The sequence below is a fragment of the Mastacembelus armatus genome, chromosome 10 (assembly GCF_900324485.2).
Source record: "Mastacembelus armatus chromosome 10, fMasArm1.2, whole genome shotgun sequence".
Taxonomy (NCBI): domain Eukaryota; kingdom Metazoa; phylum Chordata; class Actinopteri; order Synbranchiformes; family Mastacembelidae; genus Mastacembelus; species Mastacembelus armatus.
The window spans coordinates 13980817-14004817 of NC_046642.1; the positions used below are offsets into that span (position 1 = coordinate 13980817).

The 24001-nt window shown below is 41.0% G+C and overlaps 1 protein-coding gene across 3 annotated transcripts in view; it reads left to right on the forward strand.

The window, feature by feature from the left end:
• Window positions 1-24001, forward strand: part of LOC113144503 (A disintegrin and metalloproteinase with thrombospondin motifs 2-like) — a 101209-nt gene that overhangs the window by 17405 nt on the left and 59803 nt on the right. The window contains exon 1 of one of the 3 annotated variants that reach the window (XM_026330599.1): window positions 1782-1991. The exons of the other annotated variants lie outside the window; for them this stretch is intronic. Coding sequence (XP_026186384.1) covers window positions 1821-1991 — 171 coding nt within the window. The 5' untranslated portion in view covers window positions 1782-1820. Of the gene's footprint in view, window positions 1-1781; window positions 1992-24001 lie in introns of those variants that run through there. 3 annotated transcript variants of the gene reach the window in all.

A 24001-nucleotide genomic window follows, 5' to 3' on the forward strand; every position in this document is an offset into this window, starting at 1 on the left:
AGCAATCTCCCTCTCTGTATCACACACTCACACGCACTCAAACTCACAGACACAGCCCTCTCAAGGCAGAGAGTGACGCTTGAAGCATGCCTAGGAATATTCTTTGTCAATTTGTGTGCAAGTGCTGTGAATGCACAGTTGCTGGCGGAGGCCCTCCTTTGTCATGGAAACACCAATTTTTAATCCGAGTCAAACCAGTGAATTCAAGCTTCACATCAGCTAACTAACTCACTGACTAATGCATGTACCCTGGTATGTTGATGCATCTGAAATGTCTGTCAGACCCAGTTGCACACAGGTTGCATTGAAGCTGGGGTTCTGGTGTGGAGGGGAAAAAGCAGTATGAAATGAGCAGAAGTGTAAAGGACCTGGAATTCTTAATAATGTGGCTAGATTGTGGCAAAGTCAGCATCCTGATAGCTGTTAAGGGCCAAGTGCTAACTGAGACTTGGAAAGGAGTCATACTTCCTTCACAGCATATTAAAAAAAGCAATACTGTGATAGACTGTGAGCGAATTAGCGAAAACGTTTTTTTGCACATCTGACACACAGGAAATGTTTTGTGAATCTGTTCATTTTTTTTTTCTGATTAATTTTACTATATCATTAACCAGCTGGTTACCCTGTTATTCATTTATATAAATGCATATTGAAGCATTACATCTTATCCTTCATTGTGGAATTTTTTTGACACGAAGACGCAGACTTCTACCAAGTATATTTTGACCACACCCATTTACTACATTTTCACAGGCGTCTCTGACAGTATCCCTGGCTACCGCTGGTAACCTTGGTGATACTGGTGGAGATATGCTGCAGTCAGTGGGCGTTGCCAGGGCGTGATATGAAAGCATAGTTGGAACTGTGCGTGCGTGTATGCATGTTTATGTGTGCGTGTCTGAGATCCTGATCGCAGCCCCTGCTAGAGCCTTCATTTTGACGTATCCTTTGATGACGGCTTTGGCATTCGAGCAGCCTCGCACGCACGCACACACACACACACACACAGAGACAGACAGACAGAGAAGAGGGGAAGGGGAGAGATTGAGATTGAGCGAAAGCTGTGAAATATGAAACAGGAGCATCTAAGTTCAGGTACACTCTTGCATAAACATTAATTAATTGTGGAAGCTGGCAGCTCATAAGAGAAGAGGATAATTGTTTCTATAATTTATAAACTTCTATTGTATAAACTGTAGTGTGTTCATGCCTCTCCCTGTGGGCCTATGAGGCCAGAGAACCAGGACAGGCCCCTTTGTGTGATTTATGGCTGACTAATTGTGCTTCATCAACAGTATTGTATACTGCATCTCCAGAGCACCACAGATACACCTTCTCAGCATGGCTGCTATTTTTATTGGATTGGATAATAAGCTAATCAATAGAGAAATTAGCAATTGGAACAACACAGTATGAACCCAATGCAACTGCAGATGGAAGTTTGAATTGCATTATAAGTTGGGATTTTATAAATTAAATGTGTTCTTATATTGTTTAAGCTAATTTAGTATTTTAGACAACAGCATCTTTCTAAAAGCCACCCCATTTATTGTCACTTTAATAAATCAGTACAGAGAAAATAACACTTGATAGTTAAAAATAATATATATATGAACACCAGTGAGAACAAAATGAACTGACGTCTTCTTTTCAGTTTGCTACTTTGTGCTAATCCTACGCACTCCTGCCTTTTAATGTGCATAATCCTTCCCTGTGTCATCCCAGGCTAATGTACAAGGAATAACACAGCAGAGTGGAGGAGATGCACTCACAGGCTGAAGCTAGCAGCTTCCCAGAGAGGGTTGAGGCGGAGGCCAGCGATGTTCACTCGTCTGTCGAACACGCACACTGTCTGTCTTCCACCAGAGAGAGACTCCCTTGGCCTAGGCTGCCTTCATCAACACATTAGCAAAATGCTTCGGCCAGCGTTTTCGACTTACTACAACAACACACAGACGCCATCCAGAGACAGAGGAAAAAGCGGGGAGGAGGTGTGAAGAACATAGTCACCAACTACAGACAATATGTAGATGACGTTACTGCCATGTCTGTTTTTTTCCTTATTTCTTCTCCCTCAACCTCAAATCTCTGGTTTCCATTTTCTGTTTCCACAAGCTTTGCTGTTGTCCTCCTCATCCTCTATTCCTTTCCTTTTCCTGCTACTCTCCCCACAAGTGGTCATTACTAGATCCTCCCGTCCAGGTTTTCATAATCAAATATTTGACCTAATGAAGGGATTTAATTACTGGTTGCCCAGAACTGGGGGTGTCAGATTACTGCTCCTTTTCATTTTCCCTGCAATTTATCACTTTCCTGACAGCAAGGTGGTGTGTGTCTGTGTGTGCGTGCATGCATTATTTGAAGCAGCATGTTGAAATAGTGAGTGCGGACCTGTGTACAAATTTGTAGTTGGACACTTGAGACTGTGCTAGCAGAATGACTGCATCTATACTAGGTTAATGCTCACACCAAGTACAGACAATCTTCACATACTTCACTTTTTTTTGTGATGTGTCAAAACTATATTAGGATCATACTATTTGCAATGAAGTTGAGAAGGTCACATGAAAAAAAGGATTTTTTCATAGTAATATATACATGCATACAAATGAGAATCGGGGGGAGGGTTGTGACACATTAGCAGATACACCATGTTGGTTCTTCCAAATGTAAAATGAACAGCAGTTGAAGGGTTACCGGAGCGTCCAGACACTTTAGATTTAACTATGAATTAATAACCAGACAGGATCACAGCACTGAAAGAAGTGCCAGGCGGCTGAGGGGGCGAGACAAAGGAGAAAAACAACAAAGAGAGGAGCGAGGGGTGGAAATTACTCCTGAAGCCGTTCTCTCAGCACATTGGTGGGTGTCAGAAAGTATTACAGAGGGAGGATATCTTCACAGTGAACCCCCAGTTTGACATGTCCTCATGTGTATTGTACATATTGTTTATAGAGGGATGAAGTAAAGACAGGAAATACAGTTTCCCCCAATTACATGCAAACCAACTTCTTCTAAAGCACTGTTTCAGCACTTCTGTGTTTTTGACAAGGCTGCAGTGAAAATACTTGGCAGACATTGCATAACATGAGGCATTTGTCATTTAGGACAGCTGCTACCAACCTTCTTTTTAACTTATGTTTACTATTGAAAATGACTAATTCTTCATATTGCCTGGGTTACACTACTGACAAACATTCTTGAGTCATAAAGTCTAAGATACTGACAGATAAAAAAGATAAATATTTTTTCAGACAGGTTAAGTGTACGTTTTATGTTTGTTTGAAGAGCTTTTGTATTTCTTTTTTCTTTTATGTTCGTATGGGTTTTAGGTATAGCTTTGAGCTTGGCACAATGTGTCTTTAATTCATCATTCCAGCCATTAAAATAAGTGTGAGGGAATTTGAAAGAATGTGGCAGATTTCTTGTCCCCTTTCCCAGCCCTGTCCAGGAACTATTAGGCTAATTCCAGCTAATGAGGGAGGTCATGTTAGATGTGGGATAGATGCAGACATGGAGCCAGAGCCAGAAATAACTGGAATCACTAAACTGCGAAACCATGCATTCATGACCTACTGTTTTTCTATAGCAACCAGGGGTGAGCAAATAAAATGCTGCATGGACTGATTTTGCATCAGTTTTCTTGAACTTTTGGTGTGTCACGCATGCTTTGAAAACTTGCAGTCCTTTATACCCCCCCCCCCCCGTAAAACTAAAAGCAGCTTTGTTTCTGTGATTCTGTTCTTAGCGTCTAAACAGTTGCCTCTTTTCAAAGAAGGCTGGTTTAATTTGAAAGCATAACCTTACAGCTCACGGGAATATCAATAGCATTACCGCTGTGCTTTCCTTGACACGACTTGAAGCATCTCCTCCACACAGATTGTACAAGATTTTAGCTGATAGATGATGTGATGCTTTTCAAAAGACCGGCCACTCTGACAGATATCTTTGCTTTGCATGCTGTGTCCTTCTCTTGAGGGTCTTGCCTGCTGTGCAGAACCGTTATGACTGCTATTCACAGGGTGGCCTTCTACAAGATTTCTGGCATAAAGAGGAGTTGACCTCCAGTGTGTTTGTGCAAGTGTGTGCGCATGCTTGATCACTGAGAGATATGAGGCAAAGGTTTAAGAAGAAATGCAGTATAGTGTTTGTGTTTACACCTACTACTTTATCCTTGCAACACACCATACCACCAGCTGAAAGTATTCACTGCTTTTCTTGTTCACTGAGCACAACACTGATTCCCTGACCATAAAGACGACAATGCAGTGTTATTTGAAAGTGGATTTCTTATGCCTCTTAAAATTCCTTTTGCATCAGGGCTCGTTCATATGTCAGTTGCATGGCTAACTGTGTGTGTCCGTCATCTCTCACTCTAATTGGAAGCAGTGTAGTCAGTGAATTTGCTTACCTTGGAAATGCTAACAATCAATTTTTCAGTGACTGTGTAGGAAGCAGCATATGGTGACGAGGAAAGTACATGGATGTACAGATTAGAGTGATGGATCATAATCCAGGGATTTGCAGACATCATAGTATATCAGTGCTAGGTTGATAGGGTTGGTGCGGTTTCAGTGACACATAACATAAAGTTGGGTTGTGTAGTCGTTGATGCCAGTAAGTGGGAGATATAGGCTAATGTCTTCTACCATGATATTGATAACTTTATTGCATGTCATCATACAAAAATCAAATTAAAATCAGTTAAAGAACTGCTTACAAGACAGAAATAAACAATTCAGACAATTAAACATCTTAAAGATCATAATTAACCCAGTACTGCCTTAAAACTGGCCCACTCAGCCTGATGCTCCTATACTGTAGATATTTGTGATGTATAGTACATTTTATAGCAAAATCTCTGACAGTTGACTGCTTCATATCATTTCACCGTATACATTGTCTTATCTCACATGCTGCGGTGAAGTCTGTATGTTATTACAGGCTTTACCTTCAGTAAATAGCTGTTTATTATTTATAGTTTGAGTCAAGAACCCATGATTTAAACAAAAAATTATTTTAGCCACATTTTTCCACTGTCCTGTTCTTAACTATTAGTGTGATGTAATGTTTGACTTGGTGACAGTAATGGATAATTTTATCTTGTCATCTTGCTCAACTTTTCATTCTCTCTGTTGTTTTTGTTCTCCCTCATGTTCTTCACAATCAGAAGCACTCCATTTTAATAAGTGCAAATGTCATTCATTGCTCCTACTGTATTTAGTTCACACCTGAAATACAACATTTGAGGTGTAGTCTGATTTAAAAGGAAGAACATGAGGTTGCATAATAATCTTTTGATAACTTTTGTTTCTGGCACATTTAAGCTGCACATCCAGGCAAAATGTGCACTGTGCAATATCCAGTGTATTGATTCATTTATAGATTTGATCAGTATGATGACCAGAACCAGGGTGACCTCTACTTAAACAAGGCTGATTAAATGTTGATGGAAAATTAGATATATAGTTTACATTATTCTTAACTGTGTGGTTGGTCAACCAGTCTATAGAGGCATTTGCAGTAGTTTCTTCTAATTTGCCAGAGTTGACTTGTTGCAGTGCTTACTATAAGGTTATCAGTTCTCACACTGTGAGGTGTAGTTTGGCTCGCCCTGAGTATCGTTCATCCTTGCACATTACACAGCTAGAATGTTTAAGAAAGATGGCTGACTGATCTGCTTTTAAGGCTTGTAGACCTCAGAGGATCGTATCTAACCTCCTCACTATAAACACAGTCTGTTGACTCTGTCAGGGCTTAATCGTTCCATTTTCAAATGCTCCCTGTGGAACTCAAGATCTGATTTTATCACTTCCTATGCTCTGGATTTTATTTTTCTTGTTGAAACATGGTCCAATGCTGATACTTCTCTCAATGTGGCATGTTCTTAGGGCTATATGTTTTTGAACACACCAAGGTTTTCTGGTTTGATTGAGATTTTACAGCCATTAGTACTTCTTAAATGATTAATCAATTAGTCGCTTATCACCAAGAAAAATGCAAAACATCTGGATTCAGCTTTTCTAATAAGATTTTGCTGCCTTCTTCTCTTTTGGACAAAATAGGACAAAAATTAGCAGTTTGAATGTCACATTTCCCTCTGGGAAATTGTGAGAGGCAGCAGTGGACTTGGGGCAGCAGTGGTTAGTACAGTCACCTCAAAGCAAGAATCTTCTGGGCTTGAGTCTGCCAGGGCCTTTTGTGTGGAATTTGCATGTTCTCCTCCCTGTGCTTTTGTGAGGTTTCTGTGGGTACAGGTTAGATTTGTTGGCGAATGTAAATTGCCAGTATGCGTGACTGTCTGTGTGTGTGAACCCTATGAAGGGTGGTCAGCTCAGGGTGTATCCCACCTCTTGGATGGAAAGATTTTTGACTTGAAAAATAAATTTTTAATAATTAGCTTTAGCCCCAGTTTTTGACATAACCGGTAAAATCTTTTTTTTTTTTTTTTAAACCTATTTGATCCTATTTGGTCCAACTTCCATAAAAGTCTACAGAATATGCCTTTGATTTGTTAAAAACAATATGATTTTACAGATTATTTTTGTGATAAATGACTAACATGTTTTATCCTTTATAGAAATTTTAACAACATCCTTTCCAGTCCACAGCAGGGGAGTATTTGATGATACAAAGGAATGCTTTCTTTCACAAACCACAATGTAAAACCCTCCTCATGTTGCCTTTTTCATGCCAACAATGACAAGAGGAATGAAGCCCCTTAAATTCCTGCCAAACACACACTAGTGCATGCACATACACACACAGACAGGAATCTGTTGGCAGGTAACTTCCTGCTACAGTATCCAGTCCCTCTGCTGCAACGCCAAGGGTGCCAGAGGCCTCTCGGTTGTGTTTGAAACGCAACAAGCTGCCTCTGTCCTCATACACGTTGCAGATGGGGAAACCGAGCTTGGCATGAGGAGAGAAAATGAGATTGGTAACAGGAAACAGAAAAAAGTACAAAAACATGAACATGAAAATGGGGAAAGTACATGGCTCATGCACAGTGTCTTGTTGTGATCTAAAAAGTGGAGAGAGAAGGAGTGAGGGTATGCCAAAATCCGTTTAAGCACCCATGTCACTTCCACTGAATCCCGTCTGTATAGGTTCTATATTTCTGTCCTGTCAGCTTAACAGAGTTAGTTTATGATCATCTTCCCAGATCCCTCCAAACCCAATTTTCTGTTCTCGCTGTCATTTGTCTCCTCTGTCTTCTTCCCTTTGTTTTCTATTCTAATCCCTTTTGTCTTTTCTTGTGACGTATAACGAAATCAGTACTGAGAGCACAAGCTGATTTATACACCAACAGGCAGTCAAATGTGCCAGATCAGTGTTTTTGTTGATTGGATGCTTGTCTGGATTTGTTGGGAACATCTGGACTAGTTCACATTTCCAGGGACTAGTTGTACTCAGAGGGGAAACAATTAGTCTATTGAACAGTCATATATTTAAAGTCACTAATTGCTTTAAGTATATTTTTAAGCAAAAATACAAAAAAAAAATTTACTGGGTCCAGCATTCTGAAATCTGCCAGTTTCCTTAATTTCCTGTCATACTAAAATGATTATTTCTTGGTTTTGGATAGTGGGTTACACAAAACAAGCTGTCTTAATATTTCAACTCTGGATCAGAGAAAGTATAATTAACTATTTCCTGTAATTTTATATATTAAAAGACTAATGTGGGCAGCATGGTGCTGGTCAGCACGGTCACCTTACATCAAGAAGGTTCTGGGTTCAAATCCTGCTTGACCCCGGGATCTTTCTGTGTGGAGTTTGTATGTTCTCTCTGTGTCCATGTGGGTTTTCATCAGGTACTGCAGCTTCCTCCTACAGTGCTCTAGCATGTAGTTTGGAGTTAGGTTAATGGGTGACTCTACATTACCTGTAGGTGGGGACATGACTGTGTTTGACTCTGTGTCAGCCCTATGACAGACTGGTGATCTGTCCACAGTTGTCCATGGGTGTCCAGCCACCCCACGACCCTGGAAGGGTTAGCAGTAGACAATGGATGGATGCATGGAAAAGACTGAATTGATAGAATCACCCAATGACAAAACAATAACTAACTTCTACATGATTGTTCATCGTATTTGCTCCTGACTGAAAGTATTGGCTCAAAATGTATAAAGACACTTACTTGTGTGATTACCTGCAAAAAAAAAAAAGATCATATTCACAGACAGGAACTATAGACAGGTTGTGTCTAGAGATGCACATAATAGGCACACTTAGGGAAACACACACGCACAGTATATACACACAGAGGCAGACAGAGAAAAGATCAGAGATCAGATGTACACAGACGGTTCACTGCAGACGATGCCGCTCACATCTCTATTGGCGTCTGGACCAGAAGAGGAGACATCAGGTAATTAAAAAGAAAAGTGAGAGAAAGAACAAGGGGGAGCAAGGGAGATGGGGAGAGTGGGAGGGAAGGAGAGAGAGAGAGGCCAGTAGGGAGAAAGATAATGGACAACCTCATGCAGCTTTGCCTGAAAACATAACTTGTCATTAGCAGTGCCATCAGCAACCACCATGTTAAAGCCTGTGGGTTCTGCCACAAAAGCCTGTCACTTAGGTAAGACACAGAAAGTTCTCCTGGAGGAACAGCTGCCTCTTTTTATTATTGCTGTCACCATCAAACTTTGCATCTTGCATTTGAACTTTTAGATGGTGTTTGGTTTGCTTGTGTCTGGGCTTTTCTGTGCATGCCCAGCTCCATGTCTGTGCATGTGGATCTGTCCAGTGGTTAAATATTAAGCTGAAACTGTCAGGCCTGCTCAGGAGGAACTTTGTTTCCAGACACGTCCACCTCAGGCTCCCAGCAAGCAAGGGAGGAAAAATGAGAGGGAGGAGGTGAGAAAGCTCAATCATTCGTGATTGAAGGCGAAAACAAAAACACTACTACAGAGAGAGTGAAAAATTTATAACACAAGTGACAGATTTCTGTCCATCTTCCCACATCCTTCTCTTCAGTCATCTGTCCAGTCTGAGAGAGTGAGGAGGGGAGAGAGCCGCTAAGCTGTCATTATGAAAACGCATTATATTTTCATCTTGTTTGTTTTCTGTTGTCATGGCAGTGGGTAGTGAAGTTAGCTTGTGTCAGGTGCGTGCCGATGTGACCCCCCATCTTTGAAGCTGACAAGCGCTCGAAAAACACACTGAGGAGTTTGGAAGGTTCATTTTCACACCCCCACACAGATTTAGAGACATGCACAGACACACTGCACAGACACACACGCAGTAAACCAGGTCTCAGATACTAGGTACTATATAAAGTACAGCAGGGGTGGGCTTGCATGAAAGTGTTGAAATTAAAGTTGATTGGGACCTGTCAGTCATTGAAGCACCCTCTGTCTTTAACACCCCCATCATATATGAAGAGAGTCCTTCTCATCTTACAGATGGAAGAAATTAGTGTAGAAGAGTGAGATGCAGAGTTGTGAAAAGACCAGATTAGTCCTTTTGGTCCAAAAGCACATTTGGCATGAAAAGAATTAGCACAAAACTTTAAATAAATCTCTTGTGTGTGCATGTATGAGCAGAGCTGAGCTAGAGGAAAAACATGGTTAGATAAGGCACTGTACAAGCAAATAGGGACAAATAAGTTTGTCTCTGCATGTCCTCATTTTTTTTTAAAACTTGCCTGTAAACAAACTGAAACTGAAGGTCCAATGTGCCAGGGCAAAAATGAATAAGTAAAACAAAAAGTCACACGTGCACATTATTCATGTGGTGCTGTCCATTTGAACCTGATGTGCTGTTACCTCAGTGTAGAGAGGTAGAAAACTGGCCTGGCTCTCTCTCCATCTGCTCCAGCTGATTTGAAGTGAATGAGTCTCTCGTTCCGTAAGCTCGGTAAATATTTCAGCAGTTCAGGCGCCCGTGCTAGCCTAGCCACAGCACTAACATGTCATTGACCATTAGTGCTAACCTGCTGCTTCTGCTTCTCAGCTTCATCCTCTCCCCTCTTTTGTTTCTCTCAACTTTATTTTTGTCCTTTTGCTCCCTTGCCTGTGTCTTATGCATGTTAAAACGTGGTTTGGTTCAAAAAAACGGGCGTGTTTGTGTGAACCCCAGATGTGTGAAGGATGTTGGCTGAACTCTGTTGTGGAGTAAATGGTCTCTGATCATAAAATGTCAAGGAAATGATGAGTTTCAGCAAAATGTTGTATATATGTTTAGAACCTTGACAATAAGTCAAGGAATCAAGCATCTTTTTTTTTTTTTTTTTTTTTTTTTAACGTTTATGTTCGAGTGAACACGCCTACTACTGGTCACAGTGATGGACAGATTGTCAGTAGTTGTTCCTATGGGTTTTGTCATTTCGCCATATGAGTGTTGAAGGCTTCCTTGTGAAAGTAAAAAGTTATGATAGATGAGTATTATGCTTGTGTCCAGCTTTGTGTTTTGCTTCTTTTTTTTTTTTTTAGATAAAAATGTACTTTTGTTTTTTGTGAAGTGGTAAATGACAGCATCCATAAAGTGAAGAACATAGTTGAGCAAGGCTTTTAAACAGAAACTGGTCACACAGCTTGAAAAAAAAAATACACACAAATATTTTAAACATTATTGGCTATAAACCTTTCTTTTTTGTCTTTTATATGTGCTCACACACACACACACACACACACACACACACACACGAGAGAGGTCGGATCAATCAAAGCAACAACAGCTCTGGGCTGTCAACTGAGGCACAGTCTGAGTCCAATCGATGTGGAGGCAGATCTTATTGGTGTACTCTGTTTGGGCTGGAACACTCACACTGACATACACACACATACAGACACAAACATTGCACAGACATACACAGAAATGAGTCATAAGCTCTATGTAGGAATCTCTTAAAAGTGGCTTTTGTCCTAGTTGCTAATCCGTCTCTACCACATAGATGTTGTGATGGGGAAGTCTGCATAGAAGTCGTGTGTGTGTGTGTGTGAGTGAGTGAGTGAGTGAGTGAGTGAGTGAGTGAGTGAGTGAGTGAGTGAGTGAGTGAGTGAGTGAGTGAGTGAGTGAGTGAGTGAGTGAGTGAGTGAGTGAGTGAGTGAGTGAGTGAGTGAGTGAGTGAGTGAGTGAGTGAGTGAGTGAGTGAGTCTGGAAAATATCGAGGGAGTTGACGGATGAAACGGGCTCCTTTAAGAGTCCCAGTTCTGTGCTTAACCTGCCAAGGATTTACACTGAAATAAAAAGACTGAGAGAACATGGACAAGCTGAAGAGTTGGTGGAGACTGAGAGAGTTAAGCTGGCTGCTCTTAGCTTGGTGTGAATGACCGTCAAACTCTTTCATGTCAAGAAGCCCAAATAAGTTTTGTGTGTGGGTTTCCCAAACACACTGCTGGACATGGTACACTCTTGTCATAAATCCTGTTGAATAAGGTTTCTTTGGGAGCTGTAGTGTTTCTGCGCCCCCAGCAGCAGTAATTAGAACAGTAATTAATTGGAATCCAGCAGAATAATGTCACATTGTGCTAATAAGGAAACTGTTGTGATACTTATATAAACACATCTGTGAGCGTCTTAACAATATTGGGTAACTCCAGATGTGGGGGAGTTAGTACTGTATTAAAAGTACAAACAACCTACTTTTATCCATTTATGTTGGATCTAAAAATAAATCCTCACATTACTTCTCTGGTCAACTGCAGTCAAATATGTTTATCCAGCTAATAAGTTTCAGTGTTGTTAACTTTCTCTCATTATCCTTTTTAGGTAATTCGTTAGGTTTCATGTCATACGTTCACACATGCCACTCCCCTTTCAGCCCATCCTGAGCTGCACTGCTGTGAACGTGTGTTTGGTTCTGTTTGACGATGCTCTGCTCTGTGTTAAAGTGAGGCCCAAGTCTGACTGTTGTGTCTTAGCTAATTAAAGCTGAATTATTGATTCCCTAGTGAATTATTCAGAGGGGAAAATTAGATATAGAAACAATGTAAACACAGGTACAGCTGCATAACAGAAGAAGCGAGAGGGGAAATGAAATGGAGAGCGAGAAGGGGACGGTATGGCCTTTATTGCTCTGGCTCTTTGCCAGCCCTCTCACTCTCTGTACCTCTCCCCTCCTGTTTCATTCCCTTTCCTCCATTTTTATATCATTCCCATCACTCCTAGCCTGATGTCTCTGTCCTTGACTCTGCAGTGTTAATCTGTTTCAGCCCCTTCCTTCTCTCCTTCCTTTGATCCTTTCTATCATTCCATCCTCCCCTCACTTACTTTCTTCCTCCCTTTCCTCCTCTCTCTCGCCTTTACCTGCTCTTCACTCCTCCACTCTATGCCGCACCCATTAGACTTTCCTTCTCCCTGTTGCTATGACATTAGCTAGCTGTAGCACTGTCAGGCCGGTCTTGAGGGATGAGACTAAAGAGCTAACTCTTGCTCTTTTCATTTAATTACTCCACCCTCTTTTTCCCCCCCTCGCCTCCATCCCTCAGCCGTGTTCCCCTGTATATCACACTCTGCCTTCCTTCCCTTCCTTCCTCTCCTTCTTTTGTGTCTCATCCTTATGGCTCTTTGTCTGTTCCTCGTTTTCTACCTGCCTCTACATTTCTTCATGTGTGCGTCCTCTGTGTCATGTTTTTTTCTCTCTCCCTCTCTTCATCCTGCAAAAAGAGATAGAAACATTTAGGGAAATAACATCACAAACCCATCTTTCCTATAAAACTGTTTGGACCATGTGGGATCCTCCAATACTCCACCCATTTGCCTCCCGTTTCTTCTGTTGCTGTTCTGTTTGTATATGACGTGAGCTTACTGATGTAAACGTGTTGCTAATTCCAGTTGTGCACATGCACGCACACGTACGCTTTCTCTGCAAAGTGTGTGAAGGTCTGTTTTTGTGCATTTGCCTGTTTCTGTGTGTTGGCCTAGGCTTGACCTTGATTACCACGGTGACGGTGAGGCTCCTCATTAGTGCTGGACTGGAGGAAACAGTTGGGTAATGAGGGAACAGCATTGTCCTTAGGCTCGCAAACGCACACATACCTACACACATGCACACACACACGCACACACACACACAGATGCCAATGCACCACATATTTGTGCCTGCATGCACCTGCTGACACCTGCGCTTATGCAAGATCTTATACTTAAGCCTCATGTACACAACACAATTGCACACACACATACTTCAGCTGAGTACATCTCAGTCTCATGGCCCCCCACTCAGTTGTCTCGCCTCACCTTCTGTTTAGTGTTTTTTGTCTCCCACACACATTCTGCCTCTTCCCCCCCGTCTCAGTCTTCTTCTCTGTGTTCTGCCCACCAGACAGACCTCGCAGACCTCACTGCCCACTGTGTTCCTCCAGGTTTGGTACATCACAGTGTTGCCCTCTGGTGGTAATAGACACGTCGCTTAGAGAAATGGCTTGAAATCTCTGTGGAATTTCATGGCATTTAGTGAGTTGTGATGTGGCCCCAATTCAATTTGAGCTAACTTTACTGACTGTGACTATACAGATTTTAGGAAAACAGAACTTTTGACTTCGTTCTTTGCTGCACATATCTCAAAAGGCCTGTAGCCACGTTTTTCTTTATCACATTATAACGTGCCATGTTTCTTGATTGACTTCGATGTCACTGTAATTAATTTGCCTTTATTTGCATGTTGTTTTTAATTAAAAATCTGTCACAAAAGTAGCTTTAGAAAAATATTTTGCTTTTGTAGAGTAGTAGCAGTAACAGGTTGGTGGGGCTAAGTGAAGAGTTCATCTCTGATTTTGTCAGATGTTTGCACATAAATCTAAATGATTTTGAGACTCTTTATGTGCGATATTCATACATATTCATATTCAGATATTCATATTCATACATTCATGTCAGCATACGCACACAATTGCCATATAATGTACACAAACACATGAGGTAAAACGTGCACGCTCTTGAACTGCAGCAGAAGCTTTATCTTGTGTGCAGTTAGTGCCGAGGTTCACCTACGTATGTTGGAAATGCTGCAGTAAGAATGAAACGGAGAGATAGAAAGGCAAAGGGGAGTGAGTTGGGTGGAGAACATGGTCACTCCGTGGTCCTTGTGGCATCAGTTCATTCATGCTCTAAAGACTCCAATATGCTTCACGCCCCATCCGTCCACAACCAGTCAAGTATACACTGTGGGCTCTCATCCTTGCGTTTTTCTGGAGTTGTCACAGCTTTGCACTGTGCAGATGTTAAGATCAGCACAGTGTAACTAGAAACTGACAATTTTGAGTCTTCATGTATTTGAGGCAATACCAGCACTCTCAGTAATGAATACTGTGACTTTAATGCATGGCTTGTTAAAAAATGCTGTGTAGGGTCATTTTGGATCTTCATTTTAAAGGCGCAACATGAATTGTATATTTTTTGCAGCAGCTTTGTGTCATACAGGATATATAGTGCTCATTAATTAACACACCCCTGAGAAATATTGGCCCTTTTTTTTTTTTTTTGGAAAATATAACTGAACATGCAGCACCTCTGCCTTGTTAAAATCATAATGACAATTGCAGCTATGAAAGGTAATATCTGACCACTTATAAAGAAATGTTTCCTTTGTGATCATTTATGTCTTTTTAAAAACTGCTAGTATTTCTCAAGTTGTGCCGGGGGTATATAAATTTATGAGCACAACTGTATCTTCTGCAATAATTGGCAATAAAACTCATGAAACAATAATTCATCATTGCAAATTTCTGTTGCATACATGCTGTGCAGCCTGTTGTTATCCATGTGTCATATAAGGTTTCTGTTTGAGCCCATGCTGTATCCAGAGGTGCTGGGTGACCAAAATAATCTCCATCCCCACAGAGATGAAAATCAGTTCCCACTGAACTGAACTGATACAGTGAAGATTATCAGGGAAATAGCCTGAGATGAAATAATGATATAACTATAAATGCCAAAGGGATGTTACTGTTGCTGTTCACAACCCTGTAACATCACCATGAAGTCAAAAGTACACACACATCAGGAGCTGATCCACTAATACAGCAGCAATGTACAAGGGGGTCGGTGGTCCTGAAGGAATATTTTCTTTAAATATTGTCAGTGTTTCTTTTACAGCTTGGATTGTCATGAAACTTGTTGAACTACCTGTTCAAAAGAAGGAGGATTTCTTTAGAAAATGTTAGTTTCTGGGCAGCACAGTGGTTTAGTGGTTAGCACTGTTACCTGTCCAGGTTCCTGGTTCAAAACCCAGCAGGGGCCTTTCTGTGTGGAGTTTGCATGTTCTCCTTGTGCTTGTGTGGGTTTTCTCCAGGTACTCTGGTTTCCTCCCACAGTCCAAAAACATGTATGTCAGGTTGATTGGTGACTCTAAATTGTCCATAGGAGTGAGTGTGAGTGTGTGAGGTTGTTTGTCTCTATGTGGCCCTGTGATGGACTGGGGACCTGTCCAGGGTGGACCCCTGCTTTTCACCCGAGAGAGAGCTGGGATAGGCTCCAGCTGATCCCCGTGACCCTGGTTAAGGAATAAACAGATATCCATGATGGATGGATGGATCAATGTTTGTTTCTTTAATGCAAAGGTTTTAATGTATGATCCTTAATAGGTACAAGTAGGGAGAAGTTAACTATAACTACCAAAATGCATTTTGAAAGGAAACATACAGTAATGTAGCTTAAAAATCATGAAAGTCATGGAAACTTTTCTTTTTTTTAGTGCTCTGGCTTGTTGTACAACAAATATAGCGAAGCGACTTGTATGTGTTGCACTATGCAGCTAAATCAAAGTATGGAGTGAGTGTTGGCATTCAGGCAACCCAAGAGAGGAGGACACGCCGCTTCATCTCCCCCTACCCAGACATGGGCGAAGTTTAAGATTGACACTGATAAATGAATTCCGTACACTTCTGCTTGTTGTTATGCCTAGCCTACATTGTTCATAGGCTAATTTAGACTATAATTCATATTATAGTCATTAATTCATATTAATTAGAAATGTGACTTAAACACTGATGCGACTTATATATACTGTATATTCATTGTTGTTCAAGGCCTTTTTTGCTAACAGTGACTGATATTCCAGTGCGAATTATAGTCCAGATAACACAGTAGAACGTCAGTGAAGAAAAGTGGTCTTACAATTGACAATGAGGATGGCTCCCAATCAGCATCTCTGTGAGCCACCTGCACAGTGGCAAATGTTTTGCTATCTGCATGTCACTGAGGATTTGCACACTAACAAAGGGGAGGCTTCGCTTTGTTCTGCCTCCTCATCTGATCTACACTCTGCCCAATACACAGACACACATGCCTACACATGCATACGCACACTTTGGTTCATAAGGAGCTATGCTGGGTTTCATACCTGAGATTCTTGGAATAGTAGATATATATGTATATAGATATATGCCTTTTTCACTTTTGACATGTCTGATAGTGGGACTGGGAAGTTTTCTGCTCTGATTACAGATTTTATGCTGAAGGTTTTATATTTTAGAAGTAAGGCCTCATGTGAAAGGGAGTATTTCTAACAGATGTGTAAATTTGTGCAGACTGGGACATTTCTCCCACTTCCTTGTCTCTTCTCCCTCTGTCTCTCTTCTCTCTCTCCATCTATCCAACCAGAGTCTGATTAATTCTCAGTTTTTCTTCTTTGATCCCCCCCCCCCCCCCCCGCATCCCTACAGAAGTCCAACCAGAACTGTCAACACAGTGAGAGGGAGAGCGTTTAGAATCGAAAGGAAGACAAGGGACTGTCTTCCTCTACACTGCCCTTCCCCCTATTCAGTTCCATGGCACTTTGACAGATCCCTTGCCTGGAAATTAACAAGAATTTGAAAATCAAAGAAGCAGGAGGCAGTTTATAGAAAAAGATAGAGGGATATGGAAGGGGGATTAACAGGTTAAAGAGAAAATTTCATCTTTGTGACATGAAGAGCTTCCAAGATTAGTTGATTAATCAGTTGCAACAAAATTAATCTGTAAATATTTTGATACTGCTTTGAGTCGTTTTTCAAGGAAGTATGCCAAACATTTGCTATTTGTAGCTTCTCAAATGAAACATTTGTTTTGTTTTGTTTTTTTGTCTCATGTAAATGATACTAAACTGCGTTGGTTGGTCACAACAGCATTTTAAAATGTCAAAAGTTTATGGGAAATGCTGGGGGCTTTTGGTCCCGATTTTGTTTTTTTTTTACATTTTTTTATTTTTCAATGCTAAAACAGTTAATCAATGAATAGTTTCAGCAATACTGGTATTGAAGATTAGATTATATATAATGGAACAAATAAAGAAAAAATATGCTGTTTACATTCTTATGATATAACATTGCATATGCAAAGTGCTTAGAATGACACAAAGCAACAAGGTAGGCATATCAAGTTTGCAAGGGTGAGTTTCAGCCATGTCAGGCCGGAGCTCTGACACAAAAGGTGTGGTTACCTTTTCACTGAAATCTAGATTATGTCTCAGCCAGCAGTTCCCTGCCTGAGGATCTTACAGCATGAGACTGTTTAATGGCAAGCCGCCATTAATTCAGGAAAAAAAAAGGTTTTAGCACTCAGCATTTGCTAATGTGCTGTTTTAAGCTTGTGGAGCATGCTCACTCCTGCTACCATATCCAGCTCTGAGCCAGTTAGGAAGAAACAAACTCACATACTCAACATGCTTGTTGCCTGGTTTCAGCATTTAAAAACACTCAAAATAACAGTATGGAGTATGAACTTCAAGCAAAGGAAACATATTTGTTCTGTATGTCTGATCCACCAAGGAAGAGCATGAGAATGTGACCTGGAAAGCAGAGAGAGAATTAAGACATGACCCGTTTTGATGTTTTGTGGGCATGTAGCAACACTAATGCCTATTGACAAACACATGTCGATTTTGTACCACAGGAAGCCACTGGTCCTACACTTTTAGCATTACACATTTCATTCATCACTACATGCACAGAGTAGTAACTTAAGTACTCAGCAGAGAGAACACAACAGAAAGGATGTATTTGATTAAACTATGAGGTCAGTATGTCTAGTAGGTAGAGAACTACTTATATCACTTGTGACAAAATTAGCTGGTCTTAGAAATGCATTTCACCTACCATTACATCATGCATTTTATGCAAGTCTGGAGTTGTTTTATATCATAGAAGCTTATACACACACACACACACACGTAGTGTACTTTGACATGTTGCGTTCATCACTCTGCAAGTGAAGAATGGGTTGTTTTGACATTAACAGGCAAGTCAGCCCAATCCTGTGATCTCTCACTGGTGGCATTAAGGCACTTGTGTGGTAGAGTCTGTCTAAAGCAGCGTGTGCGCAAGCGTGTGTTACATGTGCAAGCACGTGCTCAGTTCTTTGCCCGTATGTGGGGTCAATAGGATGAAGAGCAGGGGGCAACTACCAGTTATAGCCGGCATTTGGTTGGCTCTTGTTGCTACCCCGAGACTGTTTGATTGGCTCAACGGTCTGGCATTCAGCGCAGTGAGCAGGTATTGGAGGGTCTTCACTCTGCTCTGTTGCTAGGTTACAGGTATACCCAATAGATGTGGAGATATAGAGATGGAGTAGAGATAAGGATCAGGATGGGTGTGGGTCTCTGTGTGTGTGTGTGTGTGTGTGTGTGTGTGTGTAGGATTGTCAATATCAGGGAGGGGTCCCTAGGACTGAGGGTCAGGAGGGTGGGAGGAAGAGTGAGACAAAACAGGAGCAACAACAAATGAAAAAGACAGTGGGATTTGCTGTAAGTAAAAATTAAAACGTAGGTTTATTTTGTTTTAGCACAGGATCTTGTTTACATAGATAAAACATCATTTATCCACATTCCGACAATCCAATCTGACAGCCTATCCAAACAGCTGTAATGGATTAAATATGGAGGGATCTGAAAATACTGCTCCATGTTGTTTGTTTTTAAACATTCTTCATTTTATAACACTTGTATACAAGAGATGGTTTCAAAATGTCATGTTTTTCCACAGACCTCCTCAAACTTTATAGGTATAGTTGTGTAATTATGTCCCACCAACAGATCCCAGGCCTGTGGTTGGTTTGTAATTCATTAAAGTGCTGTTGTATTAATGGCAGACTGCTTTAGACAACACTGCTCTGAGAACAGCTGTTCCTCTGCACTTAGATTGCAATCATGGAGCGGTCAGTCGGCACTAATCGGGGTCATTTATCAATCCGGAAGACCACACACACACAAATGTGAACACATCGAAATACACACACACTGATCGATGGCTGGGCTGGGTTGGTAAGAGGGATTGATGGGTGCTTGGCTAGTGCTTTGTGTGTGATTGTGTGAGTGTGTGTATGAGGGTGCTGGCATGAGCGAGGGCAGGGAACACACAAAAGCTAAAGATCTGCAAAGATGAACCTCCGGTCGATTAAAATGTGTATCAGGCTTGTCGCTTACAAATTAGTTGGGCAGCACAATAAATCATATTGCTTTAGTTGAAGTATTCCCACAGTTTTCCCCTGAAATTGTACACATTCATTACAATTTGATTAAAGCGATCTCTTCTACTGTTTTGTTCCACAACTTTTAATCACAGCAGATGGAATATCCTCAGCTGACGTGCAGATGACTCTAATTTATCTGCTCTGTATGTCAATGCATCTGTCTATAAAATCTCCAGAACGACATAGAAAACTCCATCCATTCAGGACCACCATGTGGTTGAAATCTCAGAACATAGCTACTAAGTGCACTTTGAGTCAAGAATGAAGTTGTGTAATTAATGTAGGAATATTGTTTATTTTACAAGCAACAAGTTAGAAAGTCAGGTCAACTCAAGTCTTCATTACAACAAATACCTGCAGCTGCTGCACAGGAAAAGCTGCTTTGTGAGCAGAATTCTGATGAAAGCATTAAGCACAGAGGCAACTGGATGTTGCACGTGCATGGGCATTTGTTGGAACAGCCAATCTGCTTTCTTTGTGCTCAGGTTTGCAGCTGAGATTTGCTCCTCTGCAAGACTCAGTGACTTAGTCTCAGTACATGTGGAGATCTGTTATTTCCAAGACTTAAACACTAAGGCGTTTCTTCACAGGTAGCCTTTGGTGCTCTGTTCCAGGGTCTGTTCAGAGTTCAGAGCTTTTTCTTAATGTCACATTGGTTATTGTTGCAGATGCTGTACACAACATAAGTTACTCTTAATACAGACGCTCATTATTGGAGTGAAGCTGTGGACTACATTTGATCCAGCAGTATCATGTTTTTATGTTATCCACCCCTTCAAAAAGTACAGGCCCTCCTGTGAACACATGAGCCACTCTGTGAAAATATAACAGTGGAGACCAAGCGTTGGTGCTTCTGATGGTTTGATCTTGTAAATATTCCCCACACTGGTCCTGACTCCTTCCATGTTGGTCAGGCCAATAACATTTGGCTCTCTGGGAGAGCTGTCACACTGCTGAGGGTAGAGGGATGAAACGGTGGGAGGAGGAGGAGGAGGAGGAGGGGGGGGGGCTTTACACCATTGCTGAACTGATTATGGACCAAACAACCTTATCTAATTTATAAATCCTCCCCTCTATTTATCCTTTTACTTCATGTCTTTTGTTTCTTTTCTCTGAATTTCTTCTCTTGGTAATTACCTTCTATAACTTTCAAACTGTCTTATTTTTACATAGCACTTCATTTCACCTCTTCCCAGCTGGTTATCACACAGTTATTCTGCTTTAACTCCTCTGCTCATTCTGTCTCAGTTTCCTCTCCTTTTCCTCTCCTCATATACTGCTGATTCATAATCTTTGTTTGGACAGAAAACAGAGGGAGGGAGCTTCTGTCCTGATGAATAACAACAGGAATTGGGAGAGAAAGAGAAAGCGAGGCAGCCTCCTTTGCAAACTGTCTATCTGGCTGGCACACTGTCTCTCGGCCCTATCTGCCAGACTGTCAGCGACTCTGTTTCTGACTCTGTCAACACTCTCACCCTGAAACCAAAATTTCCACAGATCGTATGGTCAGACTAACCAGGTTTGGCTTACTACTGCTATTCTTAGGTCTATGCCATTCAGTGTCTGTTTAAATAATATGTTGTGCGCTCTGTTTTGTCTGTCTTTCCAACACCTGGGCCATATCTCCACTCTCACACAGTCAGAGTGCTACCACCAGTTAATATTATTAGAAACAGAAAGAGATGGAGAAGGGCAGGATGGGATAATGGAATTGCAAAAAAAAAAGAAAAAAGAGGGAGAACCATAACATGAGATGGAAAAGAGGTAAGGAGAGAGCAACGGAGAAGCAGATGATACAACAAGAAGGACGGAAAGAGATGGAGGAGGAGTGGAAATAAGAACATGAGGGCAAAAAGAGAGAAGTGGTTGACCAAAGCTCTGCATGGTCAGCCTCATAAAGAGGGAAGATGTTTCTGCAGATAGTTGATGCCTTGTTGGTGGAGAGGTGGAATCACAGAGGGCCTTTCCTGTTTATTCATGTCTCCCCTCTTCCTCCCACTGCTGCATTTTTACAAAGCCCCCTTTTTTCTTTTAGGGGGTCACAGACAGTTGATGTGTACAAGTCTGAGCGGAGAGTTAAAACCTGAAAGGATCCAGACAGTTTGTGTGTGTGTGTGTGTGTGTGTTATACGGCGCTCAAAAATGTAGGTCAAAAATGAACAATTTGCAAATGATGTGGAAAGACAAATAGAGGGTGTCTAGGACAGGGCAACTACACATGTATGCATTTGAGCTTATGTAGGTGTGTACTTAAGGTTTTTTTTTTTTTTATTTATTGGAGTGACCATTTTTAGAGACCACTCTATGTAATGAGCTGAGCAGGGTAAAAGAGATGGAACTGCATCACTAAGTTGCCAGAACTTAAATCACACTGGCATCTTTTTTTTACACAAACACACACACACACACACACACACACACACACACACACTCAAACTTTAGGCTGTAGGTAATGGTATAAGAAGGTTTAAGTATGACAAGCTCCGCCCCCTTAAATTTATTTTACTGCATTGCATTTATTTTCCTCATCCTCCTTGTATTATCCCTGATTGACATAATTAGGAAATCATCTTGCTCATCAGGGCACTAAGCAAATTATTTTATTCACTTAATGAATCTGTCTTAATACTTGCACCTTAATTGCAGTTTTCCGCTCTCTATCTTTTCTTTGACTAGAGTGAAGCAGCACAGACGAAAGGTTTGTCCTGTGTCATATGTGTATTATATATTTTGTTTCCCTGAATGTTTTAAATAGCTTTGCTTCATACCACTTTCATACATTTTAGATAAATCTACATTTTCTTTCCAGAGACATATTCATAATGCAAACAAAAAACCTGGCTTTCTCAAAGCATGGCGGGGGAGGCATTAAAGTACAATTTGCTGCTGATGTGATTGAATAAAACACCATTAATATTTGCCATGACGTGTCCCCGATAATGTCGCTCTCTGAAGTGTGTCTAATTTTCAAATCAGCCTTTACTGTACTACAAGACCGATTCTTTTATGACTCAAAGGGTGAATGAATTGGAGGCTTGCACAGTATGAGTGAGTCACTATCAAAGCTATATTTGTGTGGATGTGTGTGACTGTGTGTGTAAAGTTAGCCACCAGTAGCAGGGTTATGAATAGGATCAAACACACATAGTGACACTAGATCAAACATACACACACACACACACACACTGCCTGTGTTGGACAGAGCTGAAGGGCCCCGACTGGGTGTGACTTTGATCCTCACAACATCCGCTCTTCCACTCCAACATTGCATTTCTGCTTCTTATCTGTCTCACGTGATCCTCTGGACACTTACCCAGGACTTAAGTTACTCCTTTCAGATCTTCAAACAGAGATCAGTGTGCCTTCAAACACAGGGGACCCTCCTGTTGTAACTGGACACTCAGTGTGGAGGATCTAGATTTGGAGCCTGTAGATGGACTTCAGGTCTCAGAGGGAGGGTTGTGGTTGGAATCACCATCTCAATGGCCCTGAGAGTAATAATTTCTCAGTAGTGAACATGTCTGGTGAGCCAGATGTGCAAGCTGCAGAATGTGCTAGCGCTGCTGTTCACTCTGAAATCATTTGCAGTGTTATTTCTTCTACTGGTGATTTATTCGAGGTGTTATGTGCTTTTGTTTTTTTTTTTTGTTTGTTTTTTTGTTGTTTTTTAATATGACCTGAAATAGGTCGGACAGCTCAGCAGTAACAAACTTTTGTTTTTCTTTATGTATAAAGCAAAGACCTAGTCATTTGACAGTAATGACGGCAATGCACATATTTCAGCTTTTCAGTGTCATAAATGTGTCTAAATAAATAACTGCATTGATTCACATGGTTTATTGAGCATTAGTGCAAGTGTTGCAGATTAGACACTGATTGCCAATAGTGCATACACTGACCATGTTTAGTCTGCTTCTGCTAACATCATAAAGCATTTACTGTAATCAAGGCAACATCTGAGACATTAAGGAAAAGAACTAGAGGTCTGAGAGTGTTGAATTTTAGTATGAATTCTTCAAGATGGGTGCTGAAAGGGTCAGTTAATCCCATAAACACATTTTTGTACTAGTACTTATGGTATTTAGATAGATAGTTCTGCGATGACTGTCACCACTCCAAAATGTTAAAGCGAACTGATTTTTGTTTGTAGGGCCAAAGGTATTGAAAGAAAAATTGAAAACCTCAACACTGGCATTTCTTAACATAGCAGCATATCCGATCTTGACTGTATGCAGATATTCAGACCTCATGGTGGCAACACAAATAGAGAACAGAAATCATATGACACAGAAACCACAATATTTTCAGCTAGTGCAGTGATACTTCCTGTGTGTTATGTGAAAATCTTTTAAAGAGGATAATAAAACACAGGGAGCGACTGTGTTAGTGGAGTTCATTTTCTCAACAAGATGTGGGGGCTAATAAGTAAAATTTTAACTTGTCAAACTGTGGCTGCTGATGCAACAGCAAACCTTGAACAAGAAAGATTAATTGAAGAAACTGCAAATTTCATAGAAACAGAATAGCAATTATGTGGCACAAATCACTGGATAATTAAATGTTTTTAAAAACCATGGGCAGCACTGGTGGAGTGAGCACTGTTGCCT